The sequence below is a fragment of the Pleurodeles waltl genome, chromosome 3_1 (genome assembly GCF_031143425.1).
Source record: "Pleurodeles waltl isolate 20211129_DDA chromosome 3_1, aPleWal1.hap1.20221129, whole genome shotgun sequence".
Classification (NCBI taxonomy): Eukaryota; Metazoa; Chordata; class Amphibia; order Caudata; family Salamandridae; genus Pleurodeles; species Pleurodeles waltl.
The window spans coordinates 833,997,877-834,013,162 of NC_090440.1; the positions used below are offsets into that span (position 1 = coordinate 833,997,877).

Here is a 15,286-nt window from a genome sequence, read left to right on the forward strand (position 1 = left end):
GGAGCAGCTTTGATACCAAGATGTGGATTGAAACCAGACTGTAGGTCACAAAGAACACTACTATTCTCTGAGTTTTGGACTAGCTGCTGTGCAGTAACCCCTTTTACATATTTGTGTATATAATAGGGTTCCTACTGTAGGTCTAAAATGAGAAGGATAAGCAGAATTTAGAGAGGAGTTTTTTATGAGGGGGAGTGATTCAGCCATGTTTCAAGAAACCTGAAGAAATTCCAACTAAGGTGAGACATTAACAATCTGATAATATGCCATTAAAGCCATTTAGTAAGGACTTTGGAAAGAATCTCTAGGCAGTTCTACAAACTGAATTACAACAGGAGTCATTTTGCCAAGGAAAACCTGGATATACTGACTTAACAACACTCATGCTTTGATGACAGGTTGCAGCTTTCCAAATTCATGAACTAAAATATGGCTGTTTAGTGACATCAACAATGCACCTGTGGATTTTTCATTGTTTTTTCAAACAAAGATATAGAACATTTTTGGACATTTACTGGCCATTTGTTTTTTGTTGATCTGTGTTTTGGATTAACTAGCTTCAGGTCCTTAAAATAACACTTTTGTGCAGGGTTGTTGGGCTTTTTCGTGAGCTATAATATCTTTAAGTTAACCCAGGAATCAATGTTTACAGTCAATGGTGCTTTTTAGGTCTCTTTCAGGAGACACTCATGAGCATAGAAAGAGCTATTGTGTTTTTGTCCCATCTCTGCACTAAATTTGAAACCTATATAAATCTCGGCTACATCTAAAATCACAGGAGAACAATGCATAATTAGTCCATGGAACATTTTTATTGCACAATGGCAGAAGCACCAAATAGGTCTTCCACTTCAGCCCACTCTCCTTGAATTTTTTCCGCAAACAACACAAGCCTGCAGCCTCATTCACAATGACTATCCACAGGACTGCCTTCTTTAGGGTCCTCAGTTAATCCGCCCACCACTGGACCTCTGAGAGAGTAATAGAGCTAGTATGATGAACTCTGGAAAGAGCCCACAGAGTCAAAAGCACAATTCAGGAATCGTGCAAACACAAACTTGTGCCGGCCATTCCGATGTTTCTTCAGTGCTCTCTCTGCTTTCCCTTTTTGTGAAGAGATGTGAGAAAAGAGGTAGTGATTTTTTGCTATTGATCAAACATTCACCCAGCCTAAAAGTGCCACAACATTCTTTCAACCTCTACATGCACTCAATTTGCCATCCAGCTCCCTGTTCTACTCCTGTCACCACTCTGAGTAGAGTTCAAAATGGTACCTCCTTTCAAAATCATAACATATTATTATCTGAATTGATCCCTAACATCTGGGCCTGCCTCTATCCTACAAAAAATTACAAATGGGGCTCCTGCTAGGCAACAGTGAAACAAGCATGAGAATGCTTCATTAACATCACCAGGAACTTTCTGCCCTTTAATTATTGTACAGTTACTTGTTATTGCTATGTAGATTCTAAAACCACCCCATTCCTCAAGCAGAAGATTCTTAATCCTCCTCTAAAGGGCCTAATGTACACTTGTCCCTTTGATCTGCCAGCTTGTGCACCACAGTAATTAACATGGTCAGTAAAGCAGCTCAAAGAATACATTTGATTAAGGGATGGCTGAGGGAAATCTGATTTTTCATAAATTGTGTTAAGGAAACCATTGGATGTGATTTTGAAGACCTTACATACAGAGTTTAGGTCCAGGAAAATAAGTACAAGCTAGTGATGTGTAACCTGGTACCATGTTCCAGTCCTAAGTTTCATTTAAAACATAATTTATTCATGAAGTACACAAAATAAAAACAGTACAGCACACATTGAAACCCTCGACACAACAGGAATTATAAAGTTCCACTCAGTCTAAAATAAATTATAATAATTAGGCTGGACCTTATCTTCCACAGTTCTAACGGTCTACAGTTGTCAGACTGAGACAGACAACAGTCTTCCTCTCACAGCCTACATGTGTGAACATACATGTGTGCAAGTGTCCGGTGCATCCTGCCCAGAGCCCCTTTGTAGCTCTACACAATAGCAGACCTTATTTTAAAAGCAGGGTGTTAGAGGCTGCAGCTCAAAACTATTTTAGCAATGCATTACCTTGAAGGAGACCCCGTTAAGTGTATCACACCACAGTAGACACCTAAAAACCAAAGGGCTAACAGATTTTTATTTATTTTTATAGATAGAACCTAAATACTACAAATGGTTCTTGTGGATGGATATTTAAATGTTAATACCTACAACACAATGTGGCTGTTTTTGTGGTGGGGTCTTATATCCATTATTATAACCTCCACTGCTTCAACATGCCTTAGGAAAGAGGCCCCTCAATGTTTTCTCTCCGATCTTCCCAGATGTTAAAAACTTCAATAGTCAAGATAAAAGGAGGACCTGGCCCATCTTGAATTTACAAATTCCATGAAACATTCATCAAAGATGGATTCTCCCCCTGGTGTTTGGTGTGGCTGGGTTACTCTGTCACAACGGTGACGGATATCCTGTCCAACAAAATCTAAATCCCATTATCTCCTACAAGGTTTATATTTCAGCAGACGGGATATCTGTCACCATTGTGACGGAGTACCCCCTCTGCTAAACTCTAAATCAGGCCCTAAGCTTCCGTGGACGATACCAAGAGCTAATAAGTCACTGCGACAGAAGACAGTTCACTACAGGAATGTCAAAATATTTCACTTCATAATATCACTGTTACCACAACATCAGTAGGATTTTCTTGTTTTCCGAAATACTGCAAAAATGATCAGGCAAACTGGTACTTCTGCCAAGCCCTTAAAACAATTATGTGATCTTTCACTGGTTTTGATTGCTCTGCTCTGCATTCCAGAACTGACTTTGGCCTCTGTAGGGGGAACAGGGTCCATACTTTTGGAATATCCCATAACAGTCAATTTGCTAAAGTTAAATTAGAAAGCTTTACACCTGGATTGGGACGCTGCATAATATTTAAAAAAAAGTAGATATCTGGTTTTGGCCTTTAAACACTCAACAGATACCTTGGGTGGGGGGTGCAAACAAACAACCGATACCTTGTGACCCTCTGGTAAAAAATGCTAAACATCTGACACCTTAGTTTGTGGCAGACATTCAAAATGATTCAGAAGTATCAGGCAAATTGATATTCCTGTCAAGCCCTAAAATCAATTAAGCCATCTTTCTCTGGTTTTGATTGCTCTGCTCTGCATTCCAGAACTGAATTTAGCCTCTGTAGGGGGGACAGGGGCCATACCTCTGGAATATCCCGTAACAGTCAATTTCTTAAAGTTGAATTCGAAGGCTAGCCACCTGGATTGAGACTCTGCATAAATCTTTAAAATCAGCACATATCTGACTTTGAGTGTTAAACAATCAACAAATACCTTAGTGGGGACCAAACAAACAACAGATACTGTGGGACCTTCTGGTAAAGATGCTACATTTCTGACGTCTCAGTTTGTGGCAGACAACCATTAATTGTTTCCTTCATAAAGCCACTTCTGAACTGTTGTTCAAGCCCATGTACTCTTGCATCAGAATGATGCCAATGCCCTGCTCCGTGGCCTCCCAGATTGTACACTGGTACATCCTAAGGGCATGATACATGGTGCAGAAAGTCTCATCAAGGACCTGAAGAAATATGATCACATTCCCTCATCCTCGTGTAACTCCAATGGTTCCCCTCACCTGCATCATCTTCAATATGAGCTACATATTTTACAAAGCTATCATAATCAGCTTGCAGACAAGCTCACGATCTCACCTTCTCTGGTGGCTCTTGGAACACCCACAGCAAGGACACCATCAAACTGCAGACTAAGGAATGTTAAAAATGAAATAAAAGGCAGCAGGCCATTTCCATTGCTGTATCCAGGATCTGGAACACCATTCCATTCCTACCAGGACGGCCCTAATGCTGCTTGAGTTTAGGAAAGAGTAGAAGACACACCTCTTTAAAGAACACAACAGCACAATAGACTAACTGTCCACAAACCGGCCACCTCTCTTTTACATGTTCACTTTATGCTTGTCTTGGGGCAATCCTAAAATTTGAAATGCTTCTGTAAGGGAAGATTACCTCATTTTAATGGAGAATTCCCTCATGCAAATGAGGGAATGCCCTTTCAGAATTAAGGTGGCACAAGCTCTGTATTTACGGTATCAGTATGAGTGAAGATCCCTAAAGGGTGCAGGTGCATGCTTCTGTCCCTTTTTAAAATAGCAGATTTCACAGGAAGCTTAAACCTGAGGGCACAAACACTGGCATTTTGACAGTAGTGTGCCTACTGTATGTGCATTAGATGTAGAGATATGTTTAAGTCAGACAGCACGTCTCTTATAAAAATTGACAGGTTCCCCAGAAGAGCAGTTTCAGCGTTTAGCATCCTCCACAGCATCAAGTAATTTCGTCAATCTGCTCCCTGATACTTTACTTATCAGGAAACAATGTTTTACCATCCATTCCACAGGTCAAACATCAATCTGCTATTATATATTATATACCTTTGTGGACCTTAAATGTCAAGTGACCTAATGGTTGAAATCCTTTATCATATTACAGCAAGTGCACTGAAAACCAATAGTAGGATGATGTCAACCATCAACAACTTGACTTTCAGAAATCATTCTGACGGCAAGTCAATAGTGTCAACTCGTACAATAACAACAAAAAAAGTATAATGCACGAATACTTCAGCAAATGTTTTTTTTATTTGCATTCATTAATAACACTTTGGTGGTTTGCATAACATTAATAATATAGTTGTAGAGTGAGGGGTATAGTTATAATAACTTGTATAGTTTTCATGCATTGATACAGAACAACTATATTATATGCTGCCAATCTATTACACAAATATCTGTACAGAACTGTCCTCATCTTTTATCAAGCGCATGGAACTAACCATAAAACTGCAGTTGAATTGAAACACGTGTCTTGTAAACTAGTACTGACATTGGAATGCGTAGACAAATGCATACATATTTTCAAATGCAAATTTGGCACTTTTATCTAACTGCATTATTCGACATATTATAACGCCTTAAGTACCTGTATTGCTCCTCGCAAGTTGATTCCAGTTTCAATAGCAGCATAATATGATGCCTGCAGAAAAGTTCTTTGTAGAAGAAGTGCAAAAAACAGAAGTACTGCCAACACGTACGCGTTGGCCAGGAACTCTTGTGATGATATAAAATACACACCAAGAAATTTGGCCTGAAAAAGATAACACATTAAATATAAGAATAATTACGAATGCAGCGTCTGATATTCAAGCAATGCAAATAGGAAGAGTTTACTAATCTGCAAAGGTTCATGCATAAGCACTGCCATATCTCAGCAGCAGAATGGTGACAAATTTTGCTGGCAGTGTGCTTTCTTTTCATCAGGATTGGAACTTGTCATAAAGCATTAACATTCGCAGTGAAATTAAATGTAACACACGCATCTTTCTGCAAAACAGAAAACGATGAATAAAACACCAACTTTAGTAATCCATTTCATTTGGGGCTCGTTTTGGGTTTATGTGTTTTCTCGAATAAATGGAAATTCTGACTTTGGAACGTTATCTTGACAGGTGGTTAGAATATAGAAATATTATGTTTAATTCCTATTGAGGAGTTCTGCTATTTTTTATTGGCTTCTTCCATTGTATTTCCGATTCCCCTAAATTTTACAAAAATTCAAACTTTAATTTTATTAAATAATCATAATAAATGATATGTTTCGCAGGCAACAAGAAACGGTAAGGGCTGAGTTTCGTTGTGACCATTTGAGGAAAATGTTAAATTTTGAATTCTTTTTTATTTTCTAGCACAGTTAACTGAATATATTTATCATAGATGATGTGCTACTTTTCTTGCGCCCCATTGCGCCCCGCTAACGACACCATGTGTGAGCCATATTTACAATACAGCACACCATGGCGCACGTTAGGCCAATAGCATCAATGTTTTTTATGTGATTGTGGCGCTTTGGTGGACCAGCGTAAAAAATGATGGCTCTAATCCACCAAAGTCAAGAGAGGCCCTTTGGATACAATAGAAGCGTCACTTTAACGCCTGCTTTAGACGCTAAAAATGGTAAGGTAAAATTTTGTAGATTTTACTGTGCCATTTGTCTGGGCCTCCTATCAAGGGAAGGCCTGCTTTGCATACATTATGCCTGGCGCTTACATACTGTGTTGCAAGGAGATAGAAAATGGTGCAATACTTGCATTGTGCCACTTTGTAAATATGGCGCAAAAAAAAGCCTCCTTAACGCCACATTAGCGTTTTAAAAAATGACCTTAATGTGGCACAAGGAGCCGCAAAGGACTTCTAAATATGCCTCTTTGTTGTGGTTGTGTTCCCTCTATCCCTGCAAAGCAGAAAAGGTGATATTTCAGCCTTCGCTCATTTTGAGGTAAATAAATGGAGGACCACTACATTTGGTATTAGTAGCATCCCCATAATTAAGGAGTTTTGAAAATGCAGAAGTTTGGTAACAATTGCTGGATAAAAATAAGCTATTAACATTACACCAGAGATAATGACGGACTTAAAACTACTTTGAAGCCGTATAAAAGACGTCTTTTCTAAGATTTTGGGGTGGTGCATATGGCAGACAGAAACACAAACATAGAAGCAGTGTTCAGACAACCACAATATTCAAGTAACAGCAAACAGTGATGTGGTTCTGGACAATGTATGGTCCCACTAGAACTGTACCGAGAGCAAACCTCACCCATGTACATTTTATGCAATACACTTCATAAAATAATACACCTTTCTACAAATTAGAAAATGAAATAAGCCCAGAAAATGTCATTCTGAGGAAGTCAATATGGAGATCAGAGTGGGAAATAAGTAAATAGTGTGACGTTTATGCAGTGCCATCAAAGTTGGTTAATGTTGTTTTTTACAAAGACAGACAGCGTTTTTGAGTTCAACCGATATAAAGTTGAGCTTCCTCAGCAAGGACTCCTTGCCACCGGATGCTTCACCCCAAAATGGCTAGTGGTCAGGCTGCAGGAAACTGGCAGTAAAGTTTACCTCATTTACACTCAGCACTAACCTAAGCCCAGAGTGTCAGACTTGCAACGGGCCATCTCCTTTCCAAACGTTTCTCCTCTTTTGGAGAGATTTCTGGTACGTAGGGCGGGTAGCAGTGCATGTTCTATTCACTGTCACCTGAATTCCCTTCTTAAGGGGTTGGAATTTCAATGAAGAGGGGGCATGGGGGTTGCTGTAGAGAGGCATTGTGCAGTAGTTCAATCCTCTGAATGGAAGCATAAATTAAATTTTTCTAAGGTCTGGCATTAGCCAAGACCTTTTGATCTTACTAAAATGTGCATGATATACTTACATATCAGGGTTCTAGCCACTTCTTTTCAGCCATTGGTCTGTTGTGTCATTCACAATTTGCTTCCTGCTAACTAGAGGGGTGTGTCAGCCTCCTTAAGCCACTGGTTGGCTTTACTTGGAGTGACTGCATTTTGTTCTCTCATAAAGAACATATCTGCACACAAGCTAGTTCCCTTCAGTGCTAGTGTTTTTGTTTTTACTATATGTTAGAAATGGGGTTTCTGTTTGGCTAGGGTATGCACCTAAACCAGGCAGAACCCACTCGCTCTAGTCAGGGCAAGGGAGTTACATGTCCAAAATAATCCCTGCTCTCCCCGCTTTGTAGGTTGGCACGATCAGTCAGGCTTATCCCAGAGGCAATGTGTAAAGCATTTGCACAACATACACAACACACGTGACGCACCATCCTCACCACAAAGGAAACACAGCATCAAGTTATATAAAAATAAAGTGTATTGCACACAATGTAATTATTACACCAAACACATGTCAGTAATATCCTGCTACTCAAGCAGTTGTCAGAATGTTACACAATAGTTACTTTGCAGAACCAGCAGTAGTCACACATAACAGACAGGTTGCTTGTTATTCTGCACCAGAAGCAGTAGTCAGGAATCACATTACTACACAAATGCACTTGTCATTGAAATATCATAAATGCCCATATCAGGAACATTATAAAACATATAGCAAGTCATGAAAACATATCAGCAGGAAATGCCAATAAAAAGAACATTATCAAACATACATGGTACATCCTAAAATAAACAGGTTGCCATACAGGTCAATTATGCCCATACCAGGGACATAAGGAAAACGTATGTCTGCAAGAGTACCTGTTTTTCATGATAAGGCACTTTCAGTGTCACAAAGCTAAAAAAAGGGGGGTCCCCGGTGCTCCACTGTGCAAAACAGGGGCCCGCAATACTTTTTGGGGGGAGGGGGTGGCGCACACCCCCTCCGGTTTTTACATCGGCCCCGCTTGGGCCTGTAATTTCTGGGGGGCCCCCAGGGGCCACAACTGGCCCTTTTAGAGGGTGGCCAGGCCACCACAACACTATGGGGCATGGTGGGGGCCTCTCCCGACTCTCGCAGGGGCCCCAAAACAACAAGGGAGAACCACATGGTGTGGGGCACCTCCGGCGAGGCTTCCACCCCACCCCGCATCCTCTTGAAATCACTTGGGACTCCGCTGGGGCAGGTGGCACCTCCAATGAGGCTTCTTTCCCCTCTGCCCATCTTCAGGACCACAGCGAGGGGCTCCGGTGGGGCGGGGAGCCTCCGATGAGGCTCCCTTCCCCACCCAGCTTGAGAACAGTAGCAGAGCCCGCCCGGGCCTGCGGCAGTGAAGCAGCATCAAACCAGGTGCCTGCTTGTGCCCTGGGGGCGCTCCTTGGAATGTGCTTTGCCCCGGGGGTCATGGTAGGAGCATGCTCGCTTCTTTCCTTAAACTGATGGTGTCCCTGGAGTCCCGGGGATATTGTGAATCACTCATTTTGAAAAACAGCCCGCCCGGGCTGCGGCAGTGATTCCTGGTGGAAGAAACCGCTCTCAAGCGCTGGGGGCAATGAAGTAAAGTGCTTTCAAAGTGCTGGTTTATGAATAAGCAGAGCACCCTCCAGGTGCTAGATCAAAGAAGGAGAAGTGCTCCTCATGCACTTCCGATAGTTGCAGGGGTCAGGGGCCACTGCACCTGCCCCTGGGGGACAAAGTATACAAGAAGCACAGGGCAGCATGACCTAGCTGCAGGCAGCAGGCAGCTCCTCCACATGACCAAGCAGGTCACTGGTCAACACAGCAGCAGCAGTCCATGGTGGGTACTGGTGAGTCCTTCCAGCATCCTCCTGTGTCCAGTTTCAAAATGTCATCAAATTGTGGGGAAAACTCAACTGTAATTATACTCAGTTTTACAGTGTGTTAACAAAGAAAGAGGAGAGGAGATTCCAACCAGTTACAACTGGTTCTGGGGGTGCCCCCTCTCTACTCCAGCACAGGCTCCAAACATCAGTTGGAGGTAAATGATCCTTTTTGTGTGAGGCCAGGGCACAGCCTTTAGAAATGCATGTGTGTCCGCCTCTCCCTTCTCTCAGCCCAGGAAGACTATTCAGTATGCAGATGCACCTCTGTGACACCTGCACCCTCCGTGTGTACAGGCTGTCTGAAAAGTATGCACAACGCCCCAACTGTCACTCTGCCCAGACATGGATTGGAGTCATAAGTACAGAGAAATGCTCACTTTCTATAAGTGGTATTTCTGTAATAGTAATAAAAAAAACACTTACACCAGTAAGTAGCATTTCTTACTACCATTACAACCATACCAAATATGCCTACACTACCCCTCATAAATCAGACAATACCCCCTTGACATAAGGCAGGACATTTCCAATGCAAGCCTATGAGAAGGCAGCAGTCACAGCAGTGAGAAACCAAATAGGCTGTTTGTCATTGCCAGGACATGCCACGCTACTAGTCACATGTCCTGCCTTTTACATACATAGCACCTTAACCATAGGGCTAGCTAGGGCCTACCTTAGGGGTGATTTACATGTAGTAAAAGGGGAGCTCTGGGCCTGGCAAGTACATTTAGATGCCAGGTCCCAGTGGCAGAAAACTGTGCACAAAGGCCCTGCAATAGCAGGCCTCAGACAGGTTTGAAAGGCTACGTCAGTGGATGGCGCAAGCAGTGCTGCAGGCCCACTAGTAGGATTTAATTTACAGGCCATGAGTATAGAGATACCACTGTACAAGGTACTTACAGGTAAGTTAAATATGCCAATTAGGTATAAGCCAATCATACCAACTTTAGAAGGGAGAGCACCTGCACTTTAGCACTGATCAGCAGTGATAAAGTGCTCAAAGTCCTAGAGCCAACAGAACAGGACAGAAAAAAGTCAGGGGATGAACCTGCCAAAAGGGCCAGGTTTATTACTATACAATTAATTTAGTGTGGCATTTTTGTTCATAACCTAAAGTGACAGCAAGATGCTTCTGATTTGAACAAAAGGTATATTTAATTTTTATCAGATCCCATCTCCTGCCAATGTTGTTGTAATATCCTTGAAGTGTTTTGCTTTTCTGTCTGCTGCTAATTCATAGCATACCCATAGAAAATTGGGTTTCTGGTTGAGGGGGGTGGTGAAACTCTACTCAAGCAACAACCACAATTGTTGTCAGGGTGAAACACAAGCAAACCCCAAAGTAACCTATGCTTAAGCCTTTTGTACCGTTGGAACAAAAGCAGTCAGATTTAACTTGGAGCCAATATATAAAGTATGTATGCAGTACTTCAAACAGTAGTAAAGTGAAAACACAACACAAGAAAAATCCCACACCAATTTAAAAAAAGAACAAAAGTTTGTAAATTATTTGAGACCAAAAGAACAAATGTCCAATTAGTGGAACTGGAGATATGCATTTTTAAAGATTTATTGAAAACAGTGCTTAGAAGCCTAAAGCACCAACTGTGGTTATCTGGTCGTACTGGACCAGGAGAAAGTCAAAAGTTCAGGCTGACCGCAATACAGCACGGGGTGGGTAGAGGGGTGAAATTAGGCCTGTTGAACAGAGTACCTTAAATCCGGGTTGTGGAGCATTGAAAGGTCCTGTGTTGAGGATGTATTGCGCAGCAGCGGCCGCGAGGTCTTGCTTCGAAGATGTGTCATGGAGCAGCAGTTCCATGGAGCTGCAGGGCTGCAATGCAAGGTTCTGAGTCAAAGAGGGGTTGCACAACAGCAGTTATGAAGAGCTGAAGGATCCTGCAATGGGGGTGCATCAAGCTGCAGTGATTCAGATGTGAGACTGCGAGGCAGTGCGCCACGCTGCTTAAGTTCTGCTTGAGACCACAGCTCGGCTGGCAGAGCACCTTCAGGCGCACTTCCAAAGGTTTAGGACTGGGGTGGCACGACTTCAAGGTAAGATTCACATTAGGGATGTCTAGGGGCTAGTTTCAAGGTGGTTGAAGACTTTTCTGTCCCTAAGGTTCTGATCAGGAGGCTAGCCAACTAGCCCTTGGAGTCACTGGGTTTAAAATGCAGGTCAGGTCCTTTTCACTCAGGCAGCAGAGTAGTAGCCCTTCTTGCGGAGCAGCACATCAGTTCTTCCGGATCTTCTACGGATCCAGAGGTGTACTGAAGAGTTGCATCTGAGGGTCAAATATTTATATCTGCTGTCCACTTTGCAGTAGGAGAGGTTTCTAGGGGCTTCCACCTCGGAGATGCTTGGAATTTCCTGCCCCCCTGCACTGGCACCAAATTGTCTGGGGGCATTGCAGAGTAGTGTCAAACCTTTTGTGAGTGTACAAGGGATAGAGGGTTTCTGTTGTGCAGGTGTGGTAGGTGATAGCTCTACCCCCATCAATTCAGAGATGGACCATCCTGCCAACATTGATTCCCCTTTTGTCTTACAGTCTGAGAGCAAAACACAAAGACCAACTGCCAGCTACATCTAGTCATGTGAACCAGGATACAGGTGCCAAATGGTTAGTACAAGAAAATTACAACTTTCTAAAAGTGGACGTTTCAGAATTGTGACTGAAAATCTGAGTTTACCATGAAGAAAGTTTTAAATTACAATTCTTTGGAAACAAACTTTGATATTCCTATCTGCTCTCAGTTGGAAGCAGCCACTTATTAAATTTAATAATGGAACCCAATTATATCCTATCGGAGAGGTAGTCCTCACAGTGTGAAAACAAATTTAGGAGTTTTTCGCTACGAGGACATTAAAAACGTAAACATATATCCCAAATGTTTTAAATACACTGCACTCTGCCCTCTGGGGTGTGTAGGGAGGTTAGAAATTGGGTTACTGGTTGGTAGAGATATGCACCTTGTCCAAGCAAGAACCAGCATCGTAGTCAGGGTATAGCAGATGCACACTAAAAGTCAACCTGTGCTCACCCTCTAGTAGCTTGGTACAGAGCAGTCAGGCTAAACTTAAGAGGCAATGTATAAAGTATTTGTGCAACACCTTAGAAAGTAACACAGTGAAAACACTACACACCAAATTAGAAAAATATATTATATTCTTATGAGCAGAACAAGGCCAAAATGACAAAATACAATAAATCGATGTTGAGATTTGAATTTTTAAGGAATAAATGTGCAAGTAGCGCTTAGAAGCAATAAGCATCTGTCATAATTGAGCATGCACCCTATACAAGCAAGTCCCACCACTTCTACTAAGGGTAAGCTAGATACACACCTAGAGATAACCTGTGCTCATCCTCTGGTAGCTCGGCACAGAGCAAGCAGGCTTATCTAAAGAGGTTATGTGTAAAGTATTTGTGCAACACGCAACACACAAATACACAGTAACACAATGGAAACACCACAAAAACACACCACATAGGTGTAGAAAAATAGAGAATGATTTTATGAGTAAATCAAGACCAAAATGACAAACATCCAATCAGTGGAAGTTGAGATATGATTTTTTAAAGAATAAACAAAAAATTGTGTTTACTTTAACAGTCAATAGCGCTCAAAGGTTACTTGAGGTCGCGGTAGACTGGGGTAAATCCAAAGTTCAGGCAGACTGTAATGGAGGGCAGGCTGGCTACAAGGCTCACGCAGAGCCCCCTAAAAAAGTCCTTTGGATGGAGTAATACGATTCCAATCTGCTCAGTCGGGTCAATGCATCGATGTTGAGCCTTGCAATCAGGTCTCACATTGAACTCAGTTGAGATATACGCAATGTGTCATCCTTGAGACACGCGGTGTAGTCCTCGGATTGTTGCTGCTCCATCATCGAACCTTGCGGTAGGAACTCGTGTCGTTGTAGATTCAGCACTGCATTAGTTCTGAGCACCACAGCGGCTTCTATGTGTTGATTCTGGCAGAGAAACAGATGAAAACCCCACTTCTAAGGCCCAGGACTGGACTGACACCTCAGGCAAGGGTAGGACTCATAGATGGCAGAGTCCAGCAGCAGGAGAAGAGTTTCATGCAGTCTTTGATGTCCCTGAGACTGCCGGAGAACAGTGGGCAAGACAGCAAGACCTTGGAGACACCCAGGATCAGATGAGAGGGCCCAGCCCTACCTCAGTAGGGCAAAGATCATCAGGCAGCAGGGTGGCTCATCAAAGCAGAGAGAAGTCCTTCTTAGAAAGCAGTCCAGCAGTGTGGCACTCCTTGTAGCACAGCAGTCCTTACTCCTGGCAGAGTTCTTCCCAGGTCCAGTAGTGTACTGGTCTGGCAGGGTCAGAGACTTATGGACAGATGTAGCAAAGGGTTTTACCCATTCTGTGTCTATGGGAAAAATCGTTGGTACATATGGCCCTAAGAGCCTAATTACCATCAGACTGCCAGACTCATGGTGGCTGTGGCAGTCCGACCACCACATTACAACCCTGGTAGTCCGATCACCAGGGTACCGCCATCTTCTCTAGGATCAGTGATCCCGACGGGCTCACGGAAGGTGCAGTTTGCAATTATCCAGGGCAGCGCTGTACACAGCGCGGCCCTGCTGATTACAACCTGGTTCTCCACCAGTCTTTTCATGGCGGTTTCACTGCCATGAAAAAGCTGGTGGAGAACAGGAGAGTGGGCCAATGGCATGGGCAGTGCAGGGGTCCCCCTTCCCAGCACCCTACAGATGGCAGTATTGCTGCTGACTTGATTACGAGCTGGTGACAGTGCTGCTGTCACTTTCCTGCTGGGCTGAAGGGTGGAAACCTTGGTTTTCGCCCATCAACCCAGCTGGAAAGTCATAATGGGTCTGGTGGGTGTTCCAGTCCGCCAAACACGTAACGAGGGCCTCAGCTCTTATGTCCAAATGTGCCTTTGAAGTGGGGTGACTGCAAAGGAGGGTATTTGAAGTGCACAGAGGTCCTTTCTTCCTAGTCCTAGCTCCAGACTATCAGTAGGGGGTAATCAACCCTTTGTGTGGAGAAAGGCACTTTCCTATTCAAGTGTGTCAGCTCCCCTCCACCCTCCCTACCCCGGAAGATCAATCAGAATGTAAATGAATGCAGAGGAGTATCCAGAAACACCAACCTTCCTGTGTTGTGGCGGTCTAGAAGGAATACACAATGTGCTGCTGTCACCCACCCCAGACGTGTATTGGAGACAAGCTGCAAGGCACCAAATGGCTAAATTAAGGAAATGCCAACTTTCTAAAATTGCATTTTCAGAACTGCAATTTAAAATCTAATCTCACCATAAATTTTGATTTTAAATTGTGAGTTCAGAGACACCAAACTTGAAAGCCTTATCTCTTCCAGATTGGGTGTTTCACTTATAACATATAATTAGGTAATCCCAATACTATCCTATCGGTGGAAGTTTTTCAATACCAGGGCATGTCCTACCTTTTAAATACAGTGCACCCTGCCCTGTGGATCACTGGCGATCTACCTTAAGGGTAACATATATATAAAAAGGAAAGGTTTATGCCATGAAAGAGGTTTATCTTGCCAGGTCGAACTGACAGTGTAAAACTGTATTCACAGGCTCTGCGATGGCAGCCATGAGACATGGTTAAGGGGCTACTTTAGTGGGTGGTACAATCCGTGCTGCAGGGCCACTAGTAGCATTTAATTTGGAGGCCCTGGGCACATGTAGAGCTCTTTAATCGGTTCTGGTCAGTAAATTAAATATGCCAATTGGTCAGGAGTCAAATGTTACCATGTTTTAGGGGAGAGAGCATGTTAGCACTAGTTAGCAGTGGTAAAGTGCATAGAGTCCTAAAGCCAGCAAAATCGAGGTCAGAAAAGAGGAGGAGGAAGGCAACAAGTTTGGGGTGACGCTTCAGAAAAGGCCTTTTTCCAAACACCACCCTTCTCCAGCCTAAAGCTAGGGTAGACTAATCAATACCTTGATGGTCTTTCCTGCTTAGGGTGATAGAGCATGCCCACTGGTCCACTATTGCAGGAGCACTTGCCACTTCTATGCCTCTCAGAAGCCAGTTGGATCCCTCTGTCTATTCTCTCTGGGGCCCCT

General features: G+C 43.1%; 1 protein-coding gene across 3 annotated transcripts in view; it reads right to left on the reverse strand.

The window, feature by feature from the left end:
• The window catches only part of ABCC8 (ATP binding cassette subfamily C member 8), an 848,693-nt gene that overhangs the window by 662,513 nt on the left and 170,894 nt on the right, over nt 1-15,286 (reverse strand). For all 3 annotated transcript variants that reach the window (XM_069223742.1, XM_069223743.1, XM_069223745.1), the window contains one exon: nt 5,050-5,214. In XM_069223742.1, coding sequence (XP_069079843.1) covers nt 5,050-5,214 — 165 coding nt within the window. The remainder of the gene's footprint in view (nt 1-5,049; nt 5,215-15,286) is intronic.